The 26,733-nt window shown below is 39.2% G+C and overlaps 1 protein-coding gene and 1 pseudogene across 24 annotated transcripts in view; one reads left to right on the top strand and one right to left on the bottom strand.

The window, feature by feature from the left end:
• Window positions 1–26,733, bottom strand: part of LOC100398424 (protocadherin alpha-C2) — a 211,453-nt gene that overhangs the window by 33,563 nt on the left and 151,157 nt on the right. For 2 of the 24 annotated variants that reach the window (XM_035286243.3, XM_035286194.3), the window contains exon 1: window positions 9,726–12,519. The exons of 21 other annotated variants lie outside the window; for them this stretch is intronic. In XM_035286243.3, the coding sequence (XP_035142134.2) occupies window positions 9,726–12,284 (2,559 nt within the window). In that variant the 5' untranslated portion in view covers window positions 12,285–12,519. Of the gene's footprint in view, window positions 1–9,725; window positions 12,520–20,867; window positions 21,151–26,733 lie in introns of those variants that run through there. One more of the 24 variants, XM_054252558.2, reaches the window with a different exon arrangement.
• LOC118150264 (protein mago nashi homolog 2 pseudogene) lies at window positions 3,853–4,249 on the top strand (annotated as a pseudogene).

Below are 26,733 nucleotides of genomic sequence, written 5' to 3'. Positions count from 1 at the left end.
CCAATACATGTCTGTGTTCTTAAAATACTAGGGGAAGAGCAGTCTATTTTGAGACAGAAAAAGCTTCATTGCTTTTGCCCTCAAGTGCACGATTAAGGGAATATTCCCAATTCAGTATTATAGCTATAACAGGGCACATTGCTACACAAGTTCTGCTGGCCTGGCTGGACTGCAGAGGACTGCAATCTGCTGCTGGCTTTGCAGACTGCAGCATATTTGGCCCAGGGCAGATGTGCCCAGTCATAACACCAGAAACTGATAACAGCCTCTTTGCTGATTGAAGAGGAATACTAGGGAGAGGAAAAGAAACTACTGCAGAGTTTGACCTTGTTTTGCTACCTAATCCTTTTCATAAATTTGCACTTGTTCCTCCTCCTTTCTGAATGCTTTCCCTCCTCACTGAATCACTGTTCACTAAACTCTGATTGTTTAACAGGGAGTAGCTGAAATCTAAGAAAAAAACCTGATTCATTTTGGACAGTTGTGTATTGGAAAGATCTGTTGCCCTCTTTCTACAAACTCTCAGTCTAAAGGGGGAGAACAAAGAGGAAAATATGGGTACCTAAAGACTTAAAGACTGTCGGGGAAATTATGCACTGGTTAAAAGTTACTTAGAAATCACTGGGACATTATCAGTCACCATCACTGTCTTGTATCAGTAAGCAAAAATGTTACCGTGAAAAACTTGTGACACTCCTCTAGATGGGTTTTCATGGGTAGAGATTAAGGTGGCCCTGTCACTGAATATTGAGGTATAGTTGAATGGAAAAATGGGGGATAAAAGATGTATTTTATATTTTCCTCTACATTATACTTATCATATTTGGTAGAAACAAAGCCGTAGTAACATCAATAGACTATTCCAAATTGTTAACAAATCTTATTCCTACCATTAATATAGTTCCTTCAAGGGATGCAAAGTATCTAATAAACACATTTCTTCATAACACCCAGGAGAGAAATCATCACCATCTCAATTTTCAGACAGATTTGTAGGTGGCTACATAATATTCAATATTCAGAGATTTAGCCAAATTCAAGGCCCAGAAAAAATTACAACTCTGGGATACTTTACCTCAATGGTCCTCACACACTAACTACTCTCTCTGTTCTTCCAGTCTCCTGGCAAGATTCCTCCTTGGTTTTCAAGTTCACACAGTGCTATGGACATTCCATATAAAGTAGCACAAAATTATCTACAGAACAAATCAAAGGAGTTTCCATTTTCTACTAGTAGTGTTAGAGGGAACAAGAGAAAATATTTGTAAATCATTTTGTAAACCTGGAAATATGTCTGAAATACTTTTTATTAATCAGTCATCACCACCATCTTTCCCCTCTCCATCAGGAGCATTATTGTTAGCTTGTCAGCTGAGAGAACCTTCCTTCAAGAAAGACTGTAACATCTGTTGAGTAAATGTTGCCAATTTTTCTATGATTGGGTAACATTCATGATGAAAATTGCTGCAACTTGATCTTTGGAATGAAATCACCAAACTCATTTTGCTGAAAGGCACAGTTTTAGCAGGACTGACCAGGAAACTCAGTTCATTATACAATCTCTCTTTCCCAATGACACATTAAATTTGTCATGCTGCTATTTTCTATACTAGTTCACAGCAACAACATGCTTCTCAGATTCATTTGCCAGAATCACAGTTACAGGATTTCTTATGGCAGTAAGATTGGGCAGGGAAAAAGAAAGGAAGAAGCATTTAATATGTTTTAAGTAGCCTCATACTACTAGATTTTGCACTTAATTACATACTGTTGCATTTATCCTGATTCTTTGTAAACTCTATGAAAGTGATTGTATCTGTTTTGCTCATTAGACACGTGCATATCTTCAGCTATTCATAAATGCATACCAATATAGTCAGAGTCTAGCAGGGTTCTGGCATTTGAGAGGTTTTTAAAATGTGTTTAAATAAGTGAACTATAATGCAAAGTCAACACTATTGTGCTTAAATTGCAAAAATGAGAAATCTGAACTTTAGAGAGATTAAATTACTTGCCTGATTGCTGAGTTCAGCTGACAGTCATGCTTAGGTGTCCATAACACAAAAGTCTGTGTTTTATTTATTTGTTTCTATTTAATTATTTAATTATTTAATTATTTATTTATTTATTTATTTATTTATTTATTTTGAGACAGGGTCTTACTCTTGCTTAGGCTGGTGTGCAGTGGTGCAATCTCGGCTCCCTGCAACCTCTGCTTCCCAAGTTCAAACAATTCTCCTGCCCCAGCCTCCTGAGTAGCTGGGATTACAGGCACCCATCACTGTGTCTGGCTAATTTTTTTATTTTTAGTAGAGATGGGGTTTCACCATGTTGGCCAAGCTGGTCTTGAATACCTGACCTCAGGCAATCCACCCGCCTCTGCCTCGCAAAGTGCGGGGATTACAGACCTAAGCCACCATCCCAGGCCAAAAGTCTGTGTTTTAAATAAATTTACATGAAATGACATATATTTTTCTTCGTCGTCTTTTTTACTTCTGAGTTTTCCAGATATTGATGTATTTTAGAAACAATACAAAATTAAAAGTAATAAAATGTACATGAGTTTTATCCAGAACTTGATTAAATTCAGAAAAATTCAAGTTAAAGGGTTTACTGATATATGTGACACAGTAAGACATATGTTAAGCCTTGAAATAACTATGATTATTTAGTTCTTTAATACTTAGATGGTACCTGGACTATGCTTACTTTCTATTGGTAAAGAAGTCCAATATGTCCTCTTGTTTCAAAGGTTAGTCTTTTGGTAAAATAATACAAAACATCATATGTGGAAAAATTCAATGAGGTAGTCCATATGAGTGATGTAGTATTACTGAAGGATAAGAATACACTTGCATTCCTATTAAAATTATGAAAAGATTTAATTTATCTTGTAATGCTGTTATTTGTGATTTATACCATAGAATATTTGAGCTACAGAAGGATGAATCACCTCTTCTAAGATTTAAAGTAAAATAAGTTTAAAATACCATATTTTATTCATAAACTTACCCAAGTACTCAATGAAATAATATGCTATCTTCTTAACATGGAAATCCATGTGGAAGACATCAATAAATTACCCCCGGGACATGAGATTGCATATAATAGCTCCTTTTCCTTCCTAATAGGAGTCTATTAAGAATATATCCACTGCAGATTTTTCATAGTGCTAGTTTGTGAACATTGATATAAACTGAGAGGCAGAATTCCAAGATGGCCCCAAGATCCCTATATACACACCCTGAATAATCTCTAAGACTGTGACTGTGAGGGATCTTATTCCCAAGATTACATTATGTTATATAGCACAGTTGGCTTTAAGAAAGGAAGATCACCCAGATGGGACTGACATAATCACATGAGCTCTTTAAATCTGGGTCCAGAGGTCAGTGACAGAGTTGGAGAGATTTGAAGCATAAGAAGGATTCCATGTGAGGGAAGATTCTCCATTGCCAGCCCTGAAGATGGAGCAGACCACGGGACAGGAGTCCTGAGTCCTCAGTTCTCTATGAACTGAGAGTGACCCCAGGCCATAGTAAGTAGGAAAACAGAGATCTTAGTCTCCAGGCAACTGGATTCTGCCAATAATGTGAATGAGATTGAAAGCGGATTTTTCCTCAGAGCCTGCAAAAGAGAACACAGCCCAGTTTGTTCATTTCAGCCTTGAGAACACCTGAGCAGACAACTCAGCCACATGGTACAGGACTGTCAGATAACAAATATGTGGTGTTTTAAACTACTTATTTGTGATAATTTGTTGCAAAGCATTAGAAAAGGGATATATGGGGTAGCTGCCAGGCACTGGGCAATACGTTGGCTGGGTTTTCAGCGGGCTTCCCAGGGACAAAAATGGCTATGCCTAGTGATTTCTACCTCGGTTACTACATAGGGCACAAGGAAAAGCTTAGATATGCCAACAACAGCAATTACAAAAATGATGTCATGATCAAAAAAGAGGCTATGTGCACAATAGTATAATGGAAGAACTGAAGAGAATTATTGATGAAAGTGAAATTACAAAAGATGAGGTTTTGTGGCCTCCCCCTGACAGAGTTGGCCGAAAGGAGTTTGAAATTGTAATTGGAGATAAGCACATATCTTCTACCACGTCAAAAATAAGTTCTCTTATTGATGTAAATCGGTCAAGGATCCTGAAGGCCTTTGAGTATTTTACTATTTGGTACAAGACTTGAAATGTTTAGTTTTCAGTATCATTGAATTACACTTCAAGATTAAACCAATTTAAACTGTATGTTTTTCAAGCTGTTTGTATATTTAATTAAGGGATAGAAATATTTGTCATTTACAATATTGGGATTTTTATGAATGTAAAGCAAATAAAAAAATTTATATGTAAACTGAAAATACATTAGCAAGCTTAACGGTTATCCTTACTTGAGTCCACCTGGGTTGGACAGTTCCCACACATTAAATTCTGTAAATAAAAGCCACCTTTTGTTAAAAATTAGCTCTAATGAAACACATAAAATCCTAGAAAAAAGAGAGAGATAGACTGTTGTTCATTAAGGCAAAAGGGAACGTAACATTTAAAATAATCATTATGTTGCATATTGGTCTTCTAGTACATCAAAATGAGGGCTGGGTGTGGTGGCTCACACCTGTAATCCCAGCACTTTGGGAGGCCAAGGTGGGCGGATCACCTGAGGTCAGGAGTTGGAGACCAGTCGGACCAACATAATGGAACCCCATCTCTACTAAAAATACAAAATTAGCCAGGCATGGTGGTACATGACTGTAATCCCAGCTACTTGGGAGGCTGAGGCAGGAGAACTTGAACCTGGGAGGCAGAAGTTGCAGTGAGCCACAATCATGCCATTGCACTCCAGCCTGGGCAACAAGAGTAAAACTCTGTCTCAAAAAACTAAAATAAAATAAAACAGAATAAAAAGCCAATAAATTTGAGAATTCTGGGTGGAATATTTTCCTCTGAATGCAGTCATTTAAAATCCTAATTTACAGAGCAAAAAAGTAAACCTAACTTTAGAACATACCTAATGGATTCCAGTACAACAGGAAGTGCTAGGTCTGTTTAGTTCTGGATGCATAGCCTGCTAGCTCAGCAGCTACTCTCTCACAGTTGTACATCCTTGGAGCCCAGAGTTATGACCCTCGAAGGCCAGAAAGGAACTGATGGTGCTCATGTGCCAAGGAAGTAAGATTTCTCTTTACCTTTGCAATGTTAGATATTTCTTTGCATTTGTCAAGTTCAAATTCTAGAAAGAAAAACCCTTGTATAATTTTCAGGAGAGCAGATTTAAAACACTGCAAAAGAATCTTCTTGACCTTTGATTTTTGAAGTCATGGTTATAGATTATACTACTCCAAATATTATCACATGAATAAGCTAAATTTATAGTCATATTATAATAGGCACAACATTGATCTAGGTGAAGTTCTGTAAAAGCCACATTTAAAGTCAGCCGTAAAATGCCATTAGATGCAGCTCAACCCCTGAGTTTGGTGACAGGTATGCTTCCTCAAACATTTTCAAACTGACATTATTTTGACCTCTCATTGGGAGCAAAACTTGGTAGGTAACCAAGGCAAGTATCCAGAACTGACTTTGCTAGCCTGTCAAGTAGACAGCATGCCAATAGGCAATGTATAATATGCCAGGCTGTGCCCCTGCAGAGTGTTCTGAGTTAGACCAGATGCCCATGTGATGGCTCACTCCTGGGTCAGAAGGAAAGAGTAGGCCAATGACGTTCAAGCTACAATAAATAGATTTCTTCTTCAGTCAGAATGTGTACAAGATAAAGAGACAGAGAAGAGCTCAGCCATAATTCCATCTGGCTCAGCAATACATAGAAAAATCAAAGAAGGAGATAATTTAAATAAATTATTGTATTATCAGACCAAAGAAGATAAACTTTTACTCAGAAGAACAGTCCTATAACCAATATGAAATTTGCAAAATAAAACAGCCACAGTCACTATAAAGTGACTATCAGAGGATGAAAAACTGGAGTGAAAGTTCATAGATATTAGTCTATTCTTAGTCTATTCTGATCATTCTGCAATTTTTATAAATTCACTACCATGTCACTTTATGCTGAGTGTAAACTCTGTTCCAGGATAGAGTCACCAGGTAAAAAAGTCAGTGCTGGGGGAAATAAAAATAGGTGCCACTGAAAGAAAAATTAACTCTTTCAGTTCACTATAACTGGAATTGGGGTGAATATGCACACATAGTGGCAGAAATATCTGAAGGTTTGGTGACTACAAATTGCTTTAAAATAAATGGAAGTGAATGCAAACTTAACGCATCTCTGTCAGTCTTTTGTAACACATTGTGCCAACTGAGCCTACTGAGACGCTGTTGGACAAATCTACCAGAATACTCAAAGTGACTCATTAGCAATCACAATGCCAGGATCACAAATGCACAGAATCTACCTTAAGATTTGGTTTCTTATTATGGAGACTCTGAAGGGAGTGCCAACCACACTCAGTATCAAGTTCAAAATTTCCAAAGAGAAATTCTGCCCCATTGCAAAATAGTTACCTCAGAATCCTCGCCGCACCAGTGATTCATGAAATAAGCTCACTGTGGGGTAAAATCTACTAACAGATTAGAGTCCGGAGTTAAATTCTTATGTTTAATAAGCAACAAGAGAAAAAGAGTGAAATAACAGAAATAAAAGATCTTAACAGGCTTTGCCAATAGTGAAGGAAATAAACAAATACAAACATATTTACAGCATGTGTAACATAGTGAGACCCTATATCTTAAAAAAAAAAAAACTAGGCGGACATGGTAGCACACACCTATGGTCCAAGCTACTCGGGAGGCTGAGGTGGGAGGATTGCTTGAGCCCAGGAGGTCGAGGCTGCAGTAAGCCATATTCATGCCATTGTACTCCAGCCTGGGAGACAAAATAATACTCCATTTCAAAAAAAAAAAAAATAGTAGTAACTCGCTGGTATTCCCATTTGTTACCTGCTTCTATGCAAGGAATTACTCTTTTTCCAAAAGCAGTTAATACATATGACTAGGTGAATTAGTGATAGCTTAAATGCCTGAATATCCCATATCAAAGGGAATATAAACATTGGAACTTCTGTCTACTGAAAAAAGTTTTTGGAGTCAGATGGATACCACTTAAAATAACATTAGCAATGTGACTGTGTATATTACCTAAACTCCCTGAGCTTATTTCCTCATATGATAGATGTTAACAAATATTTGTTTAATGCATGACTTGCAGGTAATGAAATAACATATATTCAATATTATAATATTCAATATATTGAATAATCTTGAATAATAGTCAGGACTCAATAATATGAGATATATGTGAACATAAATATGTGATATACATGTATCTATGTAGCAGGGTGGTTAGTGAGTACAAATTCCCTAACTCTTCCTCTCTAATTCCCATCTACTTTTAATGTAGGCCATGGTATTAATTGTACCCCAGGACTTTCCTGCCATCTGTAGTAACTAGGTAGGAAAAAAAAAAGAAACCCCAGCATGGGAATTTAACAGGTTGATCTGGTAATGACTTTCAGAATTGAGTGACTTTTGTTCCCATCTTGGCATACTATAACAATGTGACTCACTCTCTCCCTATAATTGCAAAAATTTCTGAAGCTGTAGATCTTGCTGCTCCTCACTGGATTTCCAAAAGTACCTGGCAGAAATTTGCCTTTATTAAAATCATGTACTCTCCCGACAAAATCTTCCAAAAGTAAGCACTTTCTGACATAATTTTCTCCCTAGATTAAACATTTGTGTACCAAAGTACATATTAACATACAGGTCAGTGTAAGACAGAAATAGTTTATGTATCAAATTGCCCCAAGCTTCGAGTCAGGAGAGGGAGGGTAACAGTGTGATTCCTCTGAGCTTCTGGCTCACAGCTGGCGGCAAAGCTGAGCCTGGCCTGAGTTGTTCATGCCTCTTCACCACCTGCAGCCCACCCCAGTCCCAAAGGGCTTCACAGGAATTTGTTAAGCAAATGCCTACAGCAACCTTATTGAAAGTTAAACCCTTTTACATGCTTTCAAATGCTACGATCTAAAGAATTCTGAAAACTCTTTGATTCCCCCCACCCCTACACCTTTTTTTCTTAATCTGCAATCTGCCTCCTGTGGTTATTCGGCATTGACTAACATCAGGACTTTTGATAAATGAATAAATCTATCTGAAATGTCCATGAGAAAATTTGCTCTCAATCAAGAATGGGAACTTTTGTGCCTGTGCATTACATTCCTCAAGATTATCATGAACTTGAAATGTGACAATATGGACATTACTAAAAATACAGCAATATGTCAATAAAAATATATTGCAAAAAATAGGAGAGAGACAAATATTGTTCAAACATTGTGTAGGTAGTTCTAAAAGCCCTTTCTACAAAATAATTATTTGGAAAGATAACAATTCATCACTATTTATGACACAAAATTTTGGCTTTTGAAATCCAAGTTTTAAGTATCACAAACCATACCTCTATTTTTCAAGCATACATATAGAGACAAACACACAACACAAACACACCCACATATTCATGTACTTTCTAATCATTTATGTACATTCTTCATAATGAACAAGCTGGCCTTATACCTACTTAAAACTCAAAACTAGTGTATATACTAACACCTGCTGGTACACCTTACTGTAGGGTTTCCAAGCCAGACTTTTGAAGCTATTGCAAATCAAATTTTAGATCTAGAAAATGAATGTATCTTTCAGAAGCACTGTCATTAAACTTAAAGACATGAAGGCCTTGAAAAGGCTACTTTACATCTCATCAAAACCATAGGAACTGTCAACAGAAAATCAGAAGATTACAGACTGCATTTAAGCTAAATGCAGGGAAATCCTCTTACAATGAATTCAGAGTATACCAAGAAAGGTGGCTATTGGAAAAATTCTTTTTCCCTTCTCTTCCTCCCAATCCCAGCTTGTCCTGGTGTTCATCATCCCCCCACACCCCTAAGCCACTCATTCTAATACCTCCCTGGCCCAGCCAAACAAATTGGTACTTAATCTCTCTGCCTTACCATCATCCACCCCCTCTGACAGCCCCCTACAGAAGAGTTGCCACATTGTACAGCCAAAGCAAACTTTAGCTTCAGTATGATATCTAACTACTACAGCTTTATTACCTGTGACATGAATTTCCAGAGGATTCTATCACATAGGTTCAGTGCAATTACCATAAATATTAATTAGATAATTTCCATGATAGACAGTCCAGAGTATAAACAGAGTATAAACAGCATATAGTGGTGACTATGATAGCCCCAGAGGTCTCAGGGGTTTTTAAGAAACATCACTCCTATAGGAATTCAAAAGAAAAATTTCCCTGTAGATGATACAGCAGAGGCCATTTCTCCTTGAGTCTCATAACATTACTCCCTAAAACATAATCCTTATTCCAAGGCCTGTTCTACTACTCTACAAATCTGTCTCTTAGCATTAAATATGAAGACTAATCCTCACTTCTCAAACAATGTTATGGACAAGTCTTCATGTCTCTAAAAATGAAAAATAATTCTTTAGTGCTATTTTTCTAGAGAGGAAACAGCAGATTATGATCAAATTTTGGATACTATATATATATATATGTATACTCAGTTTATCAAATAACTCTTGTCACTGTTAATGACTCAATAAGGCCTACCACAGGATATTGGGGGATGTGTGGCACAAGCATGAGTTTGTAGAAGACCCCTGACCATTATCTCACCTCATTTTGAGGAACAGCCTCGTTTTTGAGAATAATCAGGTTCCCAGCACTCTGACCACTTTGGCCTGTGAGGTTCCTGCTGTCAGTCACTGATGCTTGGGCTCCCGAGGGCCCTGGTCCTGTCTGGGCCCCTGTATTGTAAAACATGAAAGTGTCACTCCCTGAGCCTGCTGTCAGACAGGCCTTGTAGCAGTAGGTCTTGGTGAGGGAGCCATTCCCTCGAACTTCAATGAAGTGAGGCTGCACTTTGAGGCCATGTGGTATCCTGGCATCAATATTGTTGTTGGCCTGTTTGTAAAGTTCTGCAGGGGACCTCTCCCTTACTCCACAGAAGCCTCCACAGCATGCAGTGCCATATGCAGTGTAGTGGTAACACTTGATGATGCTCAAAATGATGATTGTCAAAAGAAATATAAAAGACACTGTGCTTAATGCTATTATTAGATAAAGGGTAATTTCAGAGTATGTCCGAGGGCTCTTAACATGTCTCTGAGTGTCAGGGAGGATTTTGGAAACCCTATCCACCACAGCTACGGTAATGGCCACAGAGGCTGATAGTGATGGCTCTCCATTATCCCGGACCACCACGGTCAGGTTGAAAGTGGTACCACTCTCATCTCCTATCTTCCTGGTAGTCCTAATTTCTCCTGTGTGCAGCTCTACTTTAAAGAGGTCCAGGTCAGAAGTCTGGGCTAGATGGTAAAAAAGCCAAGCATTTTGCCCAGAGTCTGAGTCCATGGCTATGACTTTGGTGACCAGGTAGCCAGCAGGGGCAGTTCGAGGCACCAGCTCAAAGGCTGCTGATGAATTGGTTGAGGTAGGGTACAGAATGTGAGGGGCATGGTCATTCATGTCCACCACATACACGTTGGCAGTCACAGTGCTGCTCAGTGGTGGGCTCCCCTTGTCCTGAGCCTCCACAGTCACAAAGAACTCCCGAAACTTCTCATAGTCAAAGGAGTTGACAGCATAAAGGCTGCCACTGGCACTGTTAATGGAGACATAGGAGGTGACTGGCAGCCCTTGAATCTCCCTCTCCAGAAGGGAGTAGGTCACCTCTGCATTCTCCTTTTCATCTGGGTCTGTGGCTTGCACAGTACGGAGCAACACACCTGGCAAATTGTTCTCCTGGATATAGATGGAATAGGAGTCCTCCAGGAAGCTTGGTGGATTATCATTGATGTCAGAAATCTCAACCTTAAGTGTCCGCTGGGATGTAAGCTGTGGTATTCCCCCATCAGTGGCTGTCACTGTGATGTTATAGGCAGCCACCCGCTCTCGGTCTAGCGGGCCACTCACCACCAGGGTATAAGAGTTTCCAAAGCCATTCAGTCGGAAAGGCAGTGTGGCCTCCAGACCCAGGCTCACTTTCCGGTTGGGGCCTGAGTCTTGGTCATTGACACTGAGAACGGCCACAATGGTGTTGGGTGTAGCATTCTCAGGCACAGGACTATACAGGTCTGTGAGCACCACCTCTGGGGCATTGTCATTCACGTCCACGATGTCCACCAGCACCTTGCAGTGACCTGCCATGGGCACTGGACCCCGGTCAGTCGCCTGCACATAGATCTGGTAGGAGGAGGCTTCCTCATAATCCAGCCCCCCAATTACTCGCACTTCCCCAGTACTGGCATCTATGCTGAAGAGCTGTCTCTCCCGGTCCGACGTGTAGCTGCTCAAGGAGTACCTGAGCTCACCATTGGAGCCCTCATCTGGGTCTGAGGCATTCAGCTTCACCACCAATGTGCCTGGGGGTGAGTCCTCCCGTAGCTGGACGCGATAAGTGGACTGGTCGAAGGCAGGAGAGTTGTCGTTAGTGTCCAGGACACGCACAGAGATCTGTGCCGTACCCGAGCGGGCTGGGATGCCCCCATCCACGGCTGTGAGAACCAAGTGGTGCAAGGCTGCCTGCTCCCGGTCTAGGCCCTTACGTAGCACCAGCTCAAGCACTTTACTGTTCTCCTGCAGGGGCTTAAGGTCCAGCTCGAAGTGCTCGCTGGGGCTGAGCTCGTAGGTCTGCACCGAGTTGGCGCCCACGTCGGGGTCCTGCGCACTCTCTATGTGAAAGCGCGCTCCAGGCGCCACCGATTCGCTTACCTGAAGCTGGTAGTTGGGCCGCGGGAAACGCGGTGAGTTGTCGTTGATGTCCAATATTTCCACCTCAACGGCGCTCACCGCCACGGGATTGTGCGCCAGCACTTCCAAGCTGAGCAGGCAGCGAGGCCGCTGCTCACACAGCGCCTCCCGATCAATGCGCTCATTGACGAAGAGCGCTCCACTCGTCAGGTCCAGCTCCAGGTAGCGCGGACTGGGCGCACCCAGATGGTTGATGCGCAAACAACCCGGCCCCAAGCGCCGCAACTCAAGCCCCAGCGCGCGAGCCACGTTGCCCACGAGCGCGCCGGGTGCCTGCTCCTCTGGCACCGAGTATCGCAGCTGGGAGGCCACTGGGCCCGCTAGCAGCAGCAGGAGGAGAAGAGGCAGTAGCAGCAGCCAGGGCATGGGCCGCCGGAGCCGTGGATGCTCTGTCGCCGCAGGTCTGGTGCCCGCCTGCTCCATAGCCACTGGCCGCGGCGGAGGCAGCCGGGCAGGGCCGGAGGCGGCAGCTTCCCCAGCCGTGCTCCACGCCCGGGCCCCGCCTCCGCTCGTGCCACCCTGCGCCCGCTCCCCCACCGCTCACGCGCTAGCAAACGCATGGAGCCGCTCCCTCCGTAGGCCCTCCCAAGGGCTCCTGGCCCCGCCGCCCTCGCTGACTCCTCATATTCCAGCTCCTCCGCTCGCCTCCGAGTCGTTCAACCCGGCTTGGCTTCCTGCTGCTGCAGCCGCTACCGCTCCAGGGGGAGGGAAAAGGAAGCAGAAGGGGAGACGGAGGGGTGGGGGAGGAGGAGGGGGAGGAGGGCTCAGTAAGTCAGGCTCTGATTCCGTGCCGTAGTGGCAGACAGCGAGCCCGGACTGCTCAGCCTCTCCAACCCCATCTCCTTCATCCTGGACCTGCTGGATCCCAGCGGACCGCAGGAACACGGCCACTCCCTTTCTCCCTACCCCCACTGTCCTGTTCATCCAGTCTCCACGGTCTCTCGCCTGCTTAACGGGTCTTTAAGGAGATTAGTCTGGGAAAAGCAGTCAAGTCCCTAGAAGTCTGGCCATCAGCTCCCCAGAAGAAAAGATTTCCAAGCGCAATTCAGGAAAATAAACGGAGGGGCACCCGGGCGGCGGCTCTAACATAAAAAGGAAACAACGCAGGGGGGCGGCGCTCTGGGGTTATTGGCGGTGGGAACTATTCACCTGACCCCTACATCTTCCCTGGACACTCTTAAGTACTGCAGAAAGTGCTCAACTCCTGGGGCAAAAGGAGGGGAATGGCAAACGCTGCCCTCTTTCCAGGAGCAAGCCTAAAACCAGCAACCTGGAATCCAAGATTCAATTCTGCTCCCGGCCAAGTGGCCCTTACTTTCAGTGTGTGCCTTGGCAAATAACCAATATTTGAATATTTAAAATGCTCTATTTTAAAAAAACTCCATGAAGCTGTAGGCAAATCTGTTATTTGATCCATTTTGACGGTAGTGGAGAAAATCTGGTAAAATGTTTAAAGAGATTCTTCCCTCAAGCTTTTTCGAATCTTGCTTCAAATCTTTTTCATTTATCATACAAGACGTTTTCTTTCAAGAGTGATTTAAAATTTTTTCTTTAATGGATAACAATGTCTTCAAGAGTCTGCAAAACCATTAAATCAAGAGAGTTACTGTTGATCTCCTAAGCCAGGCTGGAATTTGGATTCCATTAATGCTTTGCAGTTAAAAAAAAAAAAAAAAAAAATCTGCTGTCGTTAAGCAAAACGTGGAAGTCTGGGATTTATCTTACAATAACCAGCAATTTCAATGGCTGCAGCTTCTCTTCCTTAAATATAAGACTCCTTAGACTTCTGCTCTTCTGTGCCCCTAAGATTCCTCTTGTACTGCAACAGAGGCAACGAAGAGACAACAAATTCAGTTCAGTAAAGGAGAAGGCAGAAGGATCAGAGAAAATCTTTCCAAGCAGTGTCATTGCCTCTGCTGCTCAGAGGCAATGAATATTCACTCTTCCCAAGTCCTCACATTTCTTCCACAGGAATTTGAAATCTATTGGCTCATGTGCAAAAAGCACTCACTAAAATGTCTTTCTCTTCCTCATCTCCCAGTATCCTCTCATCCGTGTATCTTCCTGTATGGGTCATTTTCTAGCTATGGAGTGGAACAAAGTCAGAGTGAGACCTGACATTTGGCATGCTTCCCTCCTAGAGGGGATGGTTAAAGGAGCCAAGGTTGTGATCCTGACCCCCAGAGTTCAAAGGCTGAACTAGCACATCCCTAATCCCTAGCACACTCACTAACAATGCTCCACTACCTACCCAGTTTTATTCCGGAGAAACACCCAGCTTCCTCCTATCACTCCGCTTCTTATTTGTCCTCTTTGTTCCCTCAAGGGTACAGAGTAGGAAGTAATTTTCATCAAAATCTATTCCTGTCTCCTTTCTTGGGTCTCTGCCTTCTTCCTCCTTTCTCTGCATCCTCCCCAAACATCCCTGCAATAATTCTATCTCAGTTTGCTGTGGCAATTTGATCTGTGAGGCCTTAATCTCTCAAGTGCACAAATTGTGGACCTGGCCTATGTCCTCACCCATTACTTATTTCTGAAAATAGATGGCTTATAAGTGGAATCAAGTTGTAAGTTGTCAGAAAAAATGATCTTTCCTCCTGTCATCTGCCCCCAGCCCTCCAAGTCGCTGCCATCTCTGCCCACAGCTGAGAGACTTGGCCACTGGGTGTTGATCAGGCATAGACCTGTGACTGTGAAAAGATCATAGGCACTTAAGGAAGAGATTGCAGTGACAGAGACTTGGTGACTTTTTAATGGAAGCCCCCAAGTATCATGTCTCAGGAGAAAAACCTGGATTCTCCTTTCAGCACTCTTGTCATCTTCCAGCAAGGACACATGCCAGGTTGTCCATTTTGCTGTTTTAGGCCCGTTAGGTATTGGAAGCTCCAACTAATATTTGCTGCCTTAATTATTGAGGAGGCAAACATAAAGCCAACACAATCAGCCTCCTTTTGAAAGATATTGTACTAAAGAGATGGTATACTCTATTTGGCACTATAATGATTTTGTTCGTCACACTATTATACCCAGGCTTCTGCCAACTTTACTAGTTGTTAGAATGTGATTGCTCAGACTGTTGTTAATTACCCTTTCTACAAATATTAATGCTAATGCCTTGACCACACCATTATGCATTCCTTTCCTTGGACTTTCAAGAACTCCCTATTAAAAAGTAGAAGAACACAGTAATTAGAAACACAGACTTTGTAGTCAGTCACACCCCTGCCAATGACTAACCGTGTAGCTACGGACATGTTACTTAACCTAAGCTTCATTTTATTCATTTTAATTAAGGAAAACAATAGTAAGCAACACTCTTAGGGTTATTATTATGATTACATGAGAAAATGTATGTAAAGCAATTTGCACAGTGACTAATAAGTATATTATTGTTGTTGTTGCTGTTGTCATGAAATGCAACAATATATCATCATCGGATAACACCTTAGTTGGCAGCCTTACATGTAGCACCGCCCTTTAGCTATCAAACACAGATAAGCACGTGTAACTAGGCCATATAGGAAATCAACAATGATAGGGAAGATGAGTATGCAACAAAGTTAAGCTTTCCCAATTACTTCTGGAACTATATCACATTTTGAGAAAAAAACAGCCCCTTTTTATATCACCAAGGAAATGGGGCTTCTGTTATGAGAACTCCTTCAAGGGATTTGTTTCCTCACAAGAGATTTACCTTTTTAGGATACACAGAAATACTTTAGCAATAGACTATGAAGTTAGTTCCTGTAATCTATAGCACCCAGTATGGAGCTTAGCACAGGTGCTCAATTAATGTTCTTTGAAAAGAACTAAATTTACAAATTTACCCGTGTAATTCTAATACAAACAGCATCTTATTTTCTCTCTTCCTTTTAAAATCTTATATATGGCTCACACCTGTAATGCCAGAACTTTGGGAGGCCGAGGCAGACGGATCACCTCAGGTCGGGAGTTTGAGACCAGCCTGACAAACAGAGAAACCCAGTCTCTACTAAAAATACAAAATTAACCAGGTATGGTGGCCCCTGCCTGTAATCCCAGCTAATCAGGAGGCTGAGGCAGGAGAATCACTTGAACCTGGGAGGCGAGGCTGCAGTGAGCCAAGATTGCGCCATTGTACTCCAATCTGGGCAACAAAAGCGAAACTCCGTCTCAAAAAAAAAAAATCTTATATACATTTCAAGTCCAGGTGAAAACCTACCTAATCCATGAAACAGTGTCTATTCTAAACATGTGTTTTTTTTTCATTTTCACAGTCTCCAGCATATCTCTGTAAGCTGACATGTGCCATTTTTTAATTCATCCAAATACTTTAACATCTCTTTAATTATAAGCAACCTAAAAACAGGAGACATGTCTTATATTTCTGTCTCCTTCACAATGTAGAAACCCTTATAGACTTTCAATAAATGTTTATCGCTTCATTTTCTTCAGATCTTATTTTTAGTAAATTCAAGAAAAGCTGCTATAGCCCTTTTCTGTATAGATATAGGGCATATCTTATGGAGAGGAGGTTGAGAATCTGAAATGATTTTACATAGTAAAATTGTCAAATGAAGATATGAAACAAAGTATTTCAAACCCGGAGAACTGAATCCCACTGATAAAGTTTTTGGACCCTAAGAAAGGCCCTGCCAAAAAAATAATATAATACTTTTTCTACTTTATATTAAAATTACAAAATATAAAATAAACATGTTCCTTGCTAATAACTAACAAGAAAAGTGACATGATTGGATAGGACATTATGTTCGTTTAGCCCTATGCTAGACAAGAACTTTGAAATAGTATCCCTCAGTTGTCTCTCTTAATTATGTTTGTTAAATACATCTATCATGAGATCACAGGGCATAGGAGCAAAACCAATTACAATACAACTAGATCCTTCCCTATTTGACAGATACTCTTATAATGACCAGCCCCAAAGCTGATCAAACTAATGAGCATGTATTTTTGTCCTGTGGCCAAAAGTAAAATGGTCTGTAATGGTGCTAATAATAGAGAAAGAATAATTTATGTGAATTAGGAGAGTATCTGTCAAATAGGGAAGGATCTAGTTTTCATGTTTTAATTTATGTATTTATGTTGCTCTACAAAGTGAGCCCAAGTTATATAATAAAATAGAGAGACAAATGGTCACCTCTAATGTTTAGTGTTGTCCAAAGTAGTTTTTAAAAATGCCATCTTGTTAAAAAACAAATAGGATTCCTGATCTTCATGTATCCCCAGAAGGGAAATACTTTCCAATATGATTATAGCATTATTTACAGATAAAACATTCAGTGGATGGGAAGATGACAAAAGTTTTGATGGATAAACTTTTCACATCTCTTCTTCCAGAAGAAATATATCAATCAAATATTTGGCATTAACAATTGGCTTTTAGGGGGAGATCCTCTAAGTTTTTAGTTCTGAAAAACTAATATATTATTGATAGTTGGCTGAGGTGTCTGAAAATTGCTTAAAATAAACAAAGAGAGCCGGGAATGGTGGCTCACCACTGTAATCCCAGCACTTTGGGAGTCTGAGGCGGGTGGATCATGAGGTCAGGAGTTTGAAACCAGCCTGGCCAAGATGGTGAAACCCTGTCCCTAATAAAAATACAAAAATTAGCTGGCCACAGTGGCATGAGCCTGTAATCCCAGCTACTTGGAAGGCTGAGGCAGGAGAATCATTTGAACCTGGGAGGCAGAGGTTACAGTGAGCCGAGATGGCACCATTGCACTCCAGCCTGGGCAACAAAGTGAGACTCCATCTCAAAAAAATAAAAAGTAAAATAAAATAAATAAACAAAGAGATTCAAGCCATCTTTGGATGAGTAACAATAAAAAGAGAGAGACAGGCTAAAGGTTTAGGGTAGATTGTATAATATTAACAGATAAAATCAAACTAGTCAGTATTGGGGGAGCTTTACTTCTCTATAAGTATTCTCAACTGAGATGGCCTAACAAGAATCATAGAGTATTAAAGTATTTTTAAACTATAAAATTCTTTAATTCTTTTTCATTGAAGAAAATGGTTACATGAAACTTGAGCCTCAAGCTCCATAAAGAGATAGGAGATGTAAAAGTGATGTAAGTATCTGGGGCCAAATAAATGATATTCCAAGGCACTGAAGGACTTACAGATGTGACTAGGGAACCCAATTTCCTATCTTTTAAAAAGTGCCATTGAGCTTGATACAAATTCCTTCAAAACTCTAATATTACTAAAGTGATTGTTTATGAATGCTTAGAAATGAAGGCATTCATACTAAGGACTAGAAACAGTAATGAAAAACCGGTAACTTCAAACTAACCACATAGACTTAAGGTTGTTTTTCATATGGGCATTTTAGATTTTAGTTGCTAGAATCACTGCCAAAATAAATGCAATAATATCAAAAGAAAATTAAAAAAAAAAAGAAATGCTGCAGGAACAGTTCATCTAGAATTCATGGAGACATTAAACAAAGTTTCTCAATATACTCATGTGAACGAGATAAAGAAAGAAAGGCAGCTGCAAGACAGTGTAGTTAGGTGATTTTTTAATTGCTTAAATAACGTGCCAAAAAGTATTTATTAATGGAATACTTTAACTTAAAAGGAGAATTCTAATGGGGGACTACAGGGATCCACTCTAAGTCTTATCCCATTCAACACTTTATTAATGACTCAAAACAAGGAGGTACCAAGTGTCCATGCCAGTCCAACAGCAAGTTGAGCATTTTTGGGACAAGAATTGCAACTTCCTAGGTTACGCTATGTTTCTAATTCACTAAACTTAGTAGCAATTTTCTATCTGAAACTCAAGATATGCTCCAAGATTCATGAGTGTGCACTGCAGCTAATTTCTGGCTTATAGATGCCATTAAACCTGTTCCAAGTTTCCATTCATCACTTGGGACCTCTTATTTTAATAGAAAACCTTGTTTGTTCCCATTTCTCTTCTGTAACTCTTCAGATTTTAGCCACAGACCAAAATAAAATGGGTATTTGGCACTAAAGAACACCCTCGTTTCCAAGTAGATTTTAGCCAAAGCATTCATTGATTTGGATAGCGGTTTAAAAAATACATTTCAAAAACATGTTAGATATTGTTGAAGTACCTTGAATTTGAACTGTTTTCCAACTGTTTTCCTAAGCTCAGTCTATATGCAGGCCACAGTTTCTCTTTTCTGTACCCATTATGTTTGCTGCTGGAACAAACTAACAAACCTGCACCTCTGTGTCAGAAGGATTACTTCTCAAAATTATCCATTCAGATACATAGAGTATCAAGTAATTATTGACTTTTTGGGCACTAGCCCCCTTGCATCCTAATGCCGTAGCACTTAAGAGTTGGCATATTATTTCAGCATATATCTAACCTCTGTACTCCTCAAAGGACCCCAATGAGGTTGATATTGATGAAGAAAATGGGTCCCAAAAAGGTGAAAGAATTTATCAAAAGCTCCAGGAAGCTTCTTTTTACCATGGTTCTGTTTCTTGAGATTCTGAAATAACACCTGACCACTACACATGCAACCCCTAACTTAAGAGTCATATTATCAGTCTCAAGCTATTAATATCTAAGTATTTCACAAGGAATACTATTGTTCTCACAAACTACAAGTTTCTTTCTCTTTTAGAAATTGCAAAAGAATCTTCTGTACATGTTTTTATAATAAATGGCCAGAATTAGCAAAATCATGATGCAAAATAGATTTATACTTCATATCCCAACTTCTTTCAGTACCGTCTTCCTCCTACCTACGATATTCTGCCTAAGTAATGGTGCTTTACAAATTGCTTTGATTTTTCTGATATAAATCCCACTGGTGTATTCTTTGATAGATTTTGTTACATAATTCCTTTAGCAGTTACAGGCATAATACATCATAATGTGGGTAAAATATAAATTCTCTAAATTAGTCATGTCAATATACACTATTTTTACTGAATATTAAAATACACTTTAAGGCATTTTGATGAGATCTTATTTAAAATTTTTCCCTTTCAAAGCTCATTTTATTAAAGTTATTTAGAAATGATTTACAAATTCTTCAATTTTGCTTCTGTGTTTTTTCTTTTTTCTATCACAAGCAAGGAAAGCATACTATACTTGGCTGGTAGAATTGAAACAAAAAATCTAGTACTGATTCTATTTATACAGCATCTGTGAATTAATGGTCTTAAAAATCTTAAAATTATTTAGTTTGATGCATATGTAACAATATGCCTTGGTTGATGCCAACTTCAGCTTTTCAGCACAAAATAGAAAAAAAAATACGCAAACTCTCAGATCAGTCGACACTTTATCTTAATTTGTGACTTTTTTTGAGACAGGATCCCACTCAGTCGTCCCCCTGGAGTGCAGTAGCATGATCACAGTTTACTGTAGCCTCAACCACTGGGCTCAGTGATGCTCCCACCTCAGCCTCCTGGGTAGCTGGGACTACAGTCATGCACTACCACGCCCAGATAATTTTTGCATTTTTTGTAGAGACAGCATTTCACCATATTGCCTAGGCTGGTCCTGAACTCCTGGGCTCAAGCAATCTGCCCACTTCAGCCTCCCAGAATAGGCTCACCTCACCCACCTTCAGACCCCTACTGAATGTCCCAAACCAGGGATAATATTGAATATTATGTATACCACATTTTTCCTATACATACACACCCATGATGAAGTTTAATTTATAAATTATGCACAGTAAAAGATTAACAACAATAGCTAATAATAAAATAGAACAATGATAACAATCAATACACTATTATTACAGATGTGAGCCACCATGCCCAGGCAGACTTTTCTATATCTATTATATATTTATTGGCCAATTTTCTAATAAACCCAGTGAATCAAAGACACTGGAATGGTAATTTTAAGATATAAAAATTAAAACAGAATGGTTTGATAATTTGCTAGAAACAGAAAGTTGACTTCAAACAGAAATAGGTAAAAATCTCACTTTCTCTCTTTCCAATTCAGTGTTACATCTATTATAGCAGAGTTGTCACTCTAGGATATTCAATATCCTTTATAATTAAAATTTCATCATAGCCTTCTGTGATTGGTTTTTTGCAGTACTCTCAAGCTGGACTAGTATTCCTCTGACCCAATTATCATAAGCTCATTTAAAATTTCAACTGTGTATGAAACATTTATTGTTCATAAATCAATGTACACATAGGATATATTGGACAGTCATGCCTCCTAGGATATGTGGATTTAGTGCTTTTAAAGCCAGCAGGAGTTGAAGAATAAACGAGATTTTCAAATTATAAAAAGTCATTCTTTCCAAGGGTCGGTGATAATGTTTGATGACCTGTTAAGAAAATAGCAACAATCCTGATAAAGTCAGACTGTGAACTTCCTATGATTTATTTACTTATTTATCTCTACTTTATTTTAAGTAGGTTCAATAACATTTAAAATATATATTTCTTATACCAAATTAAATTTGTGCAGAATTGTTAAAAGCAATGAAAATGAAAGTTCTTTAAAAACTAATTCCCTTGTAGACTAAACCAGTAACAGATAATTATATATCACTCCAGCATTTTGACTATGCTATATAGATATACACACCAATACATTTTACCAAAATGTAACCACACTTTACACACTATTGTACAATTTTACTTTTTGCTTCCGCGTTTTTTTTTTCTCTTTTTTCTATCACAACCAAAGAAAGCATACTATACTTGGCTGATAGAATTGAAACAAAAAATCTGGCACTGATTCTATTTATACAGCATCACTTATTAATAGTCTTAAAGATCGAAAAATTATTTAGCTTGATGCATATATAACAATATGCCTTGGTTGATGCCAATTTCAGCTTTTCAGCACAAAATAGGGAAAAAAATACAAACTCTCAAATCAATCAACACTTTCTCTTAATTTGTGACTTTTTTTACTTTACATATCTGATGAACCTAATTTTTACTTAATATATATGATGAACATCCTTTCACATCAGTAGATGTAATTCTGCTTCTTTCCAAAAAAAACTACATAATATTCATTGTCTAGATATTTCATAATTAATTTTTACTTCATGATTGAATGTTTAAGTGTATTTGTGAAAGTGTGTGCATGTATATGTCTGTGTGTTTATTCTGGGAAGTGCTTTCATAAAAGTACAATAGTCCCTCCTTTTTCACAGAGGATACTTTCTAAGATCCTCATTGAATGCTTGAAACCAAGGGTAATACTGAATTCTATATATACCATGTTTTTTCCTATACATACACGTACCCATGATAAAGTTTAACTTATAAATTAGACACAGTAAAAGATTACCAACAATAACTAAAAATAAATTAGGACAATTATACAATTTATGATAATAAGAGTTATATGAATGTGGTCTCTCTCTATCTATCTTACTGCACTGTGCTCAACTGTTTTCCACAACTGCTGAAAGTGAAACTGTAGGTAAGGAGGGACTAGTGCTTGCATATTTAAATTTTAGGTAGACATGCCAAAATGCTTCCCCAAATTTTTGTATCTATTTATATTCCCAATCAGTAATCAATAAGCCAATTTATATACTTAGGATTTGCCTACAAAATTCTTAGCTCATAGTGTAGTAAAGAAACACACAGAATCATGTCTACAGCAATATTTCATTTTCCTTAATAAAAAGCCCTTAGTCACATTTATAATTTATTTTATGTGACTCCCATAAATATCTAAATGCTAACTGAGAAATTCAGACCACTTCCTTGAATTTATTTTACTTAAATTGACTGATTCAATATAGTGTTTTCATGTAAATTTTATCCTATATCCAGCAGGGTTAAAGTTTATACCTTTAAAAATATGCGCTGATGATATTCATTGATATCTAACTCTCCACACATTCATTCAACCATTTAACTCAAGATTTTAAAATATTAAATTTAAAATTGAAGCAATAATAAATAGCCCACCAACCAAAAAAAGCCTAGGTAGGACCAGACAGATTTATAGCTGAATTCTACCAGAGGTACAAAGAGGAGCCGGTTCCAATTCTTCTGAAGCTATTCCAAACAATGGGAAAGGAGAGACTCCTCCCTAACTCATTTATAAGGCCAGCATCACCCTGATACCAACACCTGGCAGAGACACAACAATAACAAAAAAAACTTCGGGCTGATATCCCTGATGAGCATCAATGCAAAAATCCTTACGAAGATACTGGCAAACCAAATCCAGTAGCACATTAAAAGCTTATCCATCATGACCAAGTAGGCTTCATCCCTGGGATGAACATACAGAAATCAATAAATACAGAAATCAATAAATGTAACTCATCACATAAACAGAACAATAGACAAACCCCACATTATTATCTCAATAGATGCAGAAAGGCCTTCGATAAAATTCAACATCCCTTCATGTTAAAAATCCTCAACAAACTAGGTTGTTGAGGAACATACCTCAAACTAATAAGAGCCTTATGACAAACCCACAGCCAATATCATACTGAATGGGCAAAACCTAGAAGCATTCCCCTTGAAAACCAGCACAAGACAAGGATGACCTCTTTCATCACTCTTATTCAACATAGTATTGGAAGTTCTGGCTAGGGCAATTAGGCAAGAGAAAGAAATAAAGGTATTCAAATAGGAAGAGAGAAAATCAAATTATCTTTGTTTGCAGATGACATGAACCTATTTTCAGAAAACATCGTCTCAGCCCAAGAGCTTCTTAAGCCGATAAGCAACTTCAGCAAAGTCTCAGGATACAAAATCAATGTACAAAAATTGCTAGCATTCCAATACACAAACAACAGGCAATCACAGAGCCAAACTATGAATGAACTCCCATTCACAACTGCTACAAAGAGAATAAAATACATACGAATACAGCTAACAGGGAAATGAAGGACCTCTTTAAGGACGACGACAAACCACTGCTCAAATAAATCACAGTGGACACAAACAAATGGAGAAACATTACATGCTTATGGATAGAAAGAATCAATATTGTAGCCATACTGCTCAAAGTAATTTATAGATTCAATGGTACTCCCATTAAACTTCCATTGACAGTCATCACAGATTTCAAAAAAATGGTGTTAAAATTCATATGTGTATTAGTCTGTTCTCACACTGCTATAAAGAACTGCCTGAGACTGGGTAATTTATAAAAGAAGATGTTTAATTGACTCACAGTTCAGCATGGCTGGGGAGACCCTAGGAAACTTAAAATTATGGCAGAAAAGAAAGCAAACACGTCTTTCTTCACATGGTGGCAGGAAGGAGAAGTTCCAAGGGAAAAGGGAAAAGCCCCTTATAAAATCATCAGATCTTGTGAGAACTCACTCACTATCATGAGAACAGCATGGGATAACCAGCCCCAGGATTCAATTACCTCCCTTCCACACATTTACCTGTGCAACAAGCCTATGGGAACTACAATGCAAGGTGAGATTTGGGTGGGGATGCAGCCAAACTATATTAATATGGAACCAAGAAAAAGCCTTTATAGCCAAGACAATATTAAGCAAAAAGAACAAAGTTGGAGACATCATGCTACTTGACTTCATATATACCACAAGGCTACAGTAACCAAAACAGCATGGTACTGGTACAAAAACAGACACAAAGACCAATGGAACAGAATAGAGAACTCAGAAATAACACTGCACGCCTACAACCATGTGATCTTAAACAAACCTGACGAAAACAAGCAATGGGGAAAAGATTCCCTATTTAATAAATGGCGCTGGGAGAATTGGCTAGCCATATACAGAAAATCGAAACTGGACCCCTTTCTTACATCCTATATAAAAATTAACTCAAGAAGAATTAAAGATTAATTCATAAAAGTATAAAACCACAAAAACCCTAGAAGAAAATCTAGGTCATGCCATTCAGGACACAGGCATGGGCAAAGATTTCATGAAAAAGTGCCTAAGCAATTTCAACAAAAGCAAAATTGACAAATGGGATCTAATTAAATTAAAGAGCTTTTCTGCACAACCAAAAAAACTATCATCAGAGTGAACAGACAACCTACAGAATGGGAGAAAAATTTTGTAGTCCATCCATCTGACAAAGGTCTAATACCCAGAGATTACAAGGAACTTAAACAAATTTACAAGAAAAAAACAAGCCCATTAAAAAGTGGGCAAGGCACATCAACAGACACTTCTCAAAAGAAGACATTAATGTGGCCAAGAAACATGTGGGAAAAAAACTGAACATCACTGATAATAAGAGAAATGCAAATCAAAACCACAATGAGATATCTTTTCATATCAGTCAGAATGGCAATTATTAAAAAGTCCAGAAAAAACAGATGGAAAAAAGGAACACTTTTACATTGTTGGCAGGAGTGTACATTAATTCAATCATTGTGGAAGACAGTATGGTGATTCCTCAAAGATCTAGAGACAGAAATACCATTTGACCCAGCAATTCCAAAGGAATATAAATCATTCTATTATAAAAATACATGCATGTGTATGTTCATTGCAGCAGTATTCACAATAGCAAAGACATGGGACCAACCCAAATGGCCATCGATGATAGACTGGATAAAGAAAATGTGGTACATATGAACCATGGAATACTATGCATCCATTGAAAGGAACAAGATCTCATCCTTTGCAGGGACATGGATGAAGCTGGAAGCCATTATCCTCAGCATAATAATGCTGGAACAGAAAACCAAACACTACATGTTCCCACTTACGTGTGGGAGCTGAATGATAGTACACATGGACATATGGAGAACAACATGCACTGGGGAGCAATGGGAGGGAGAGCATCAGTAAGAATACCTAATGGATGCTAGGCTTAATACCTAGGTGATGGGTTGATCTGTGCAGCAAACCACCATGGCACACATTTACCTGTGCAACAAACCTACACAACTTGCACATGTACCTCAGAACTTAAAAGCTGAAGAAAAAATAAAATAAATATTACATTTAATTCTTGGATAAATATAATGTTTAAGCAAAAATTTCAAAACACAATGTCTAAGGCTCAGTCTAGTAAATCTAAGTAAGCTCATAATAAACAGCCCCTTCCAGAGATAACAACTGTTACCTCTGGCCAAAATACATAAAGTAAATATCTGAGGGCTCTGGAGAATAAACAAAAGCAGGCAGTTTTTGGGGAGGAGGGTGCTAAAACTTGGAGAAAGGAATCAGCATGAAGTGAGTTTCCTGTTTTTGTTGCTTTGCCCTAATGGCAGATCAAGGTTGTGACATACCATGAAGAAGCTAAAACTCTGACAGATAATCCCTAGTTTCTCCAACTTGAGGGACAAGGGGAAGGAGCCAGGAGCAACAGCACTGTAATCCACAACTGAGAGGGGTAGGGAATCCTTGAGTGCACAGAACAAAAGAAGGTGAGCCCCTGAATTCTATGACTAAATTCTTCCCACATCTCTGCTGTCCCCTGAATCACGTATAAAGAGCAAAGGCTAAAGCTAAAAGAACTAAACTGAAGTTTGAACTGCTACCCAGCAGAAGCAAGAGAGATTTTGCATTTTTAGTCTAATGAAGTTTATTCTCTACTAAAACAAAAAACGTCAAGACTCTTTATAGGAATATAACAGTGATATGGTTTGGATCTGTGTCCCTGCCCAAATCTCATGTCAAATTGTAATCTCCAGTGTTGGAGGTGGGGCCTGGTGAGAGGTGATTGAATCATGGGGGTAGATTTCCCCCTTAGTGCTGTTCTCATAATAGTGAGAGAGTTCTCATGAGATCTTGTTGTTTAAAAGTGTGTACCACCTCCCCCTTTTCTCTCTCTTGCACCTGTCACGTAAGACAAGCCTGCTTTCCCTTTGCCTTCCACCATGATTGTTAAGTTTCCTGAGGCCTCCCCAGAAGCCAAGCAGATGGCCAGCATCATGCTTCCTGTACAGCATGCAGAAATGCGAGCCAATTAAACCTCTTTTC

This window comes from Callithrix jacchus, chromosome 2 (assembly GCF_049354715.1).
Source record: "Callithrix jacchus isolate 240 chromosome 2, calJac240_pri, whole genome shotgun sequence".
NCBI lineage: Eukaryota > Metazoa > Chordata > Mammalia > Primates > Cebidae > Callithrix > Callithrix jacchus.
The sequence above is the reverse complement of the archived record's forward strand: the minus strand, read 5'-3'. Positions and strand labels throughout refer to the sequence as shown.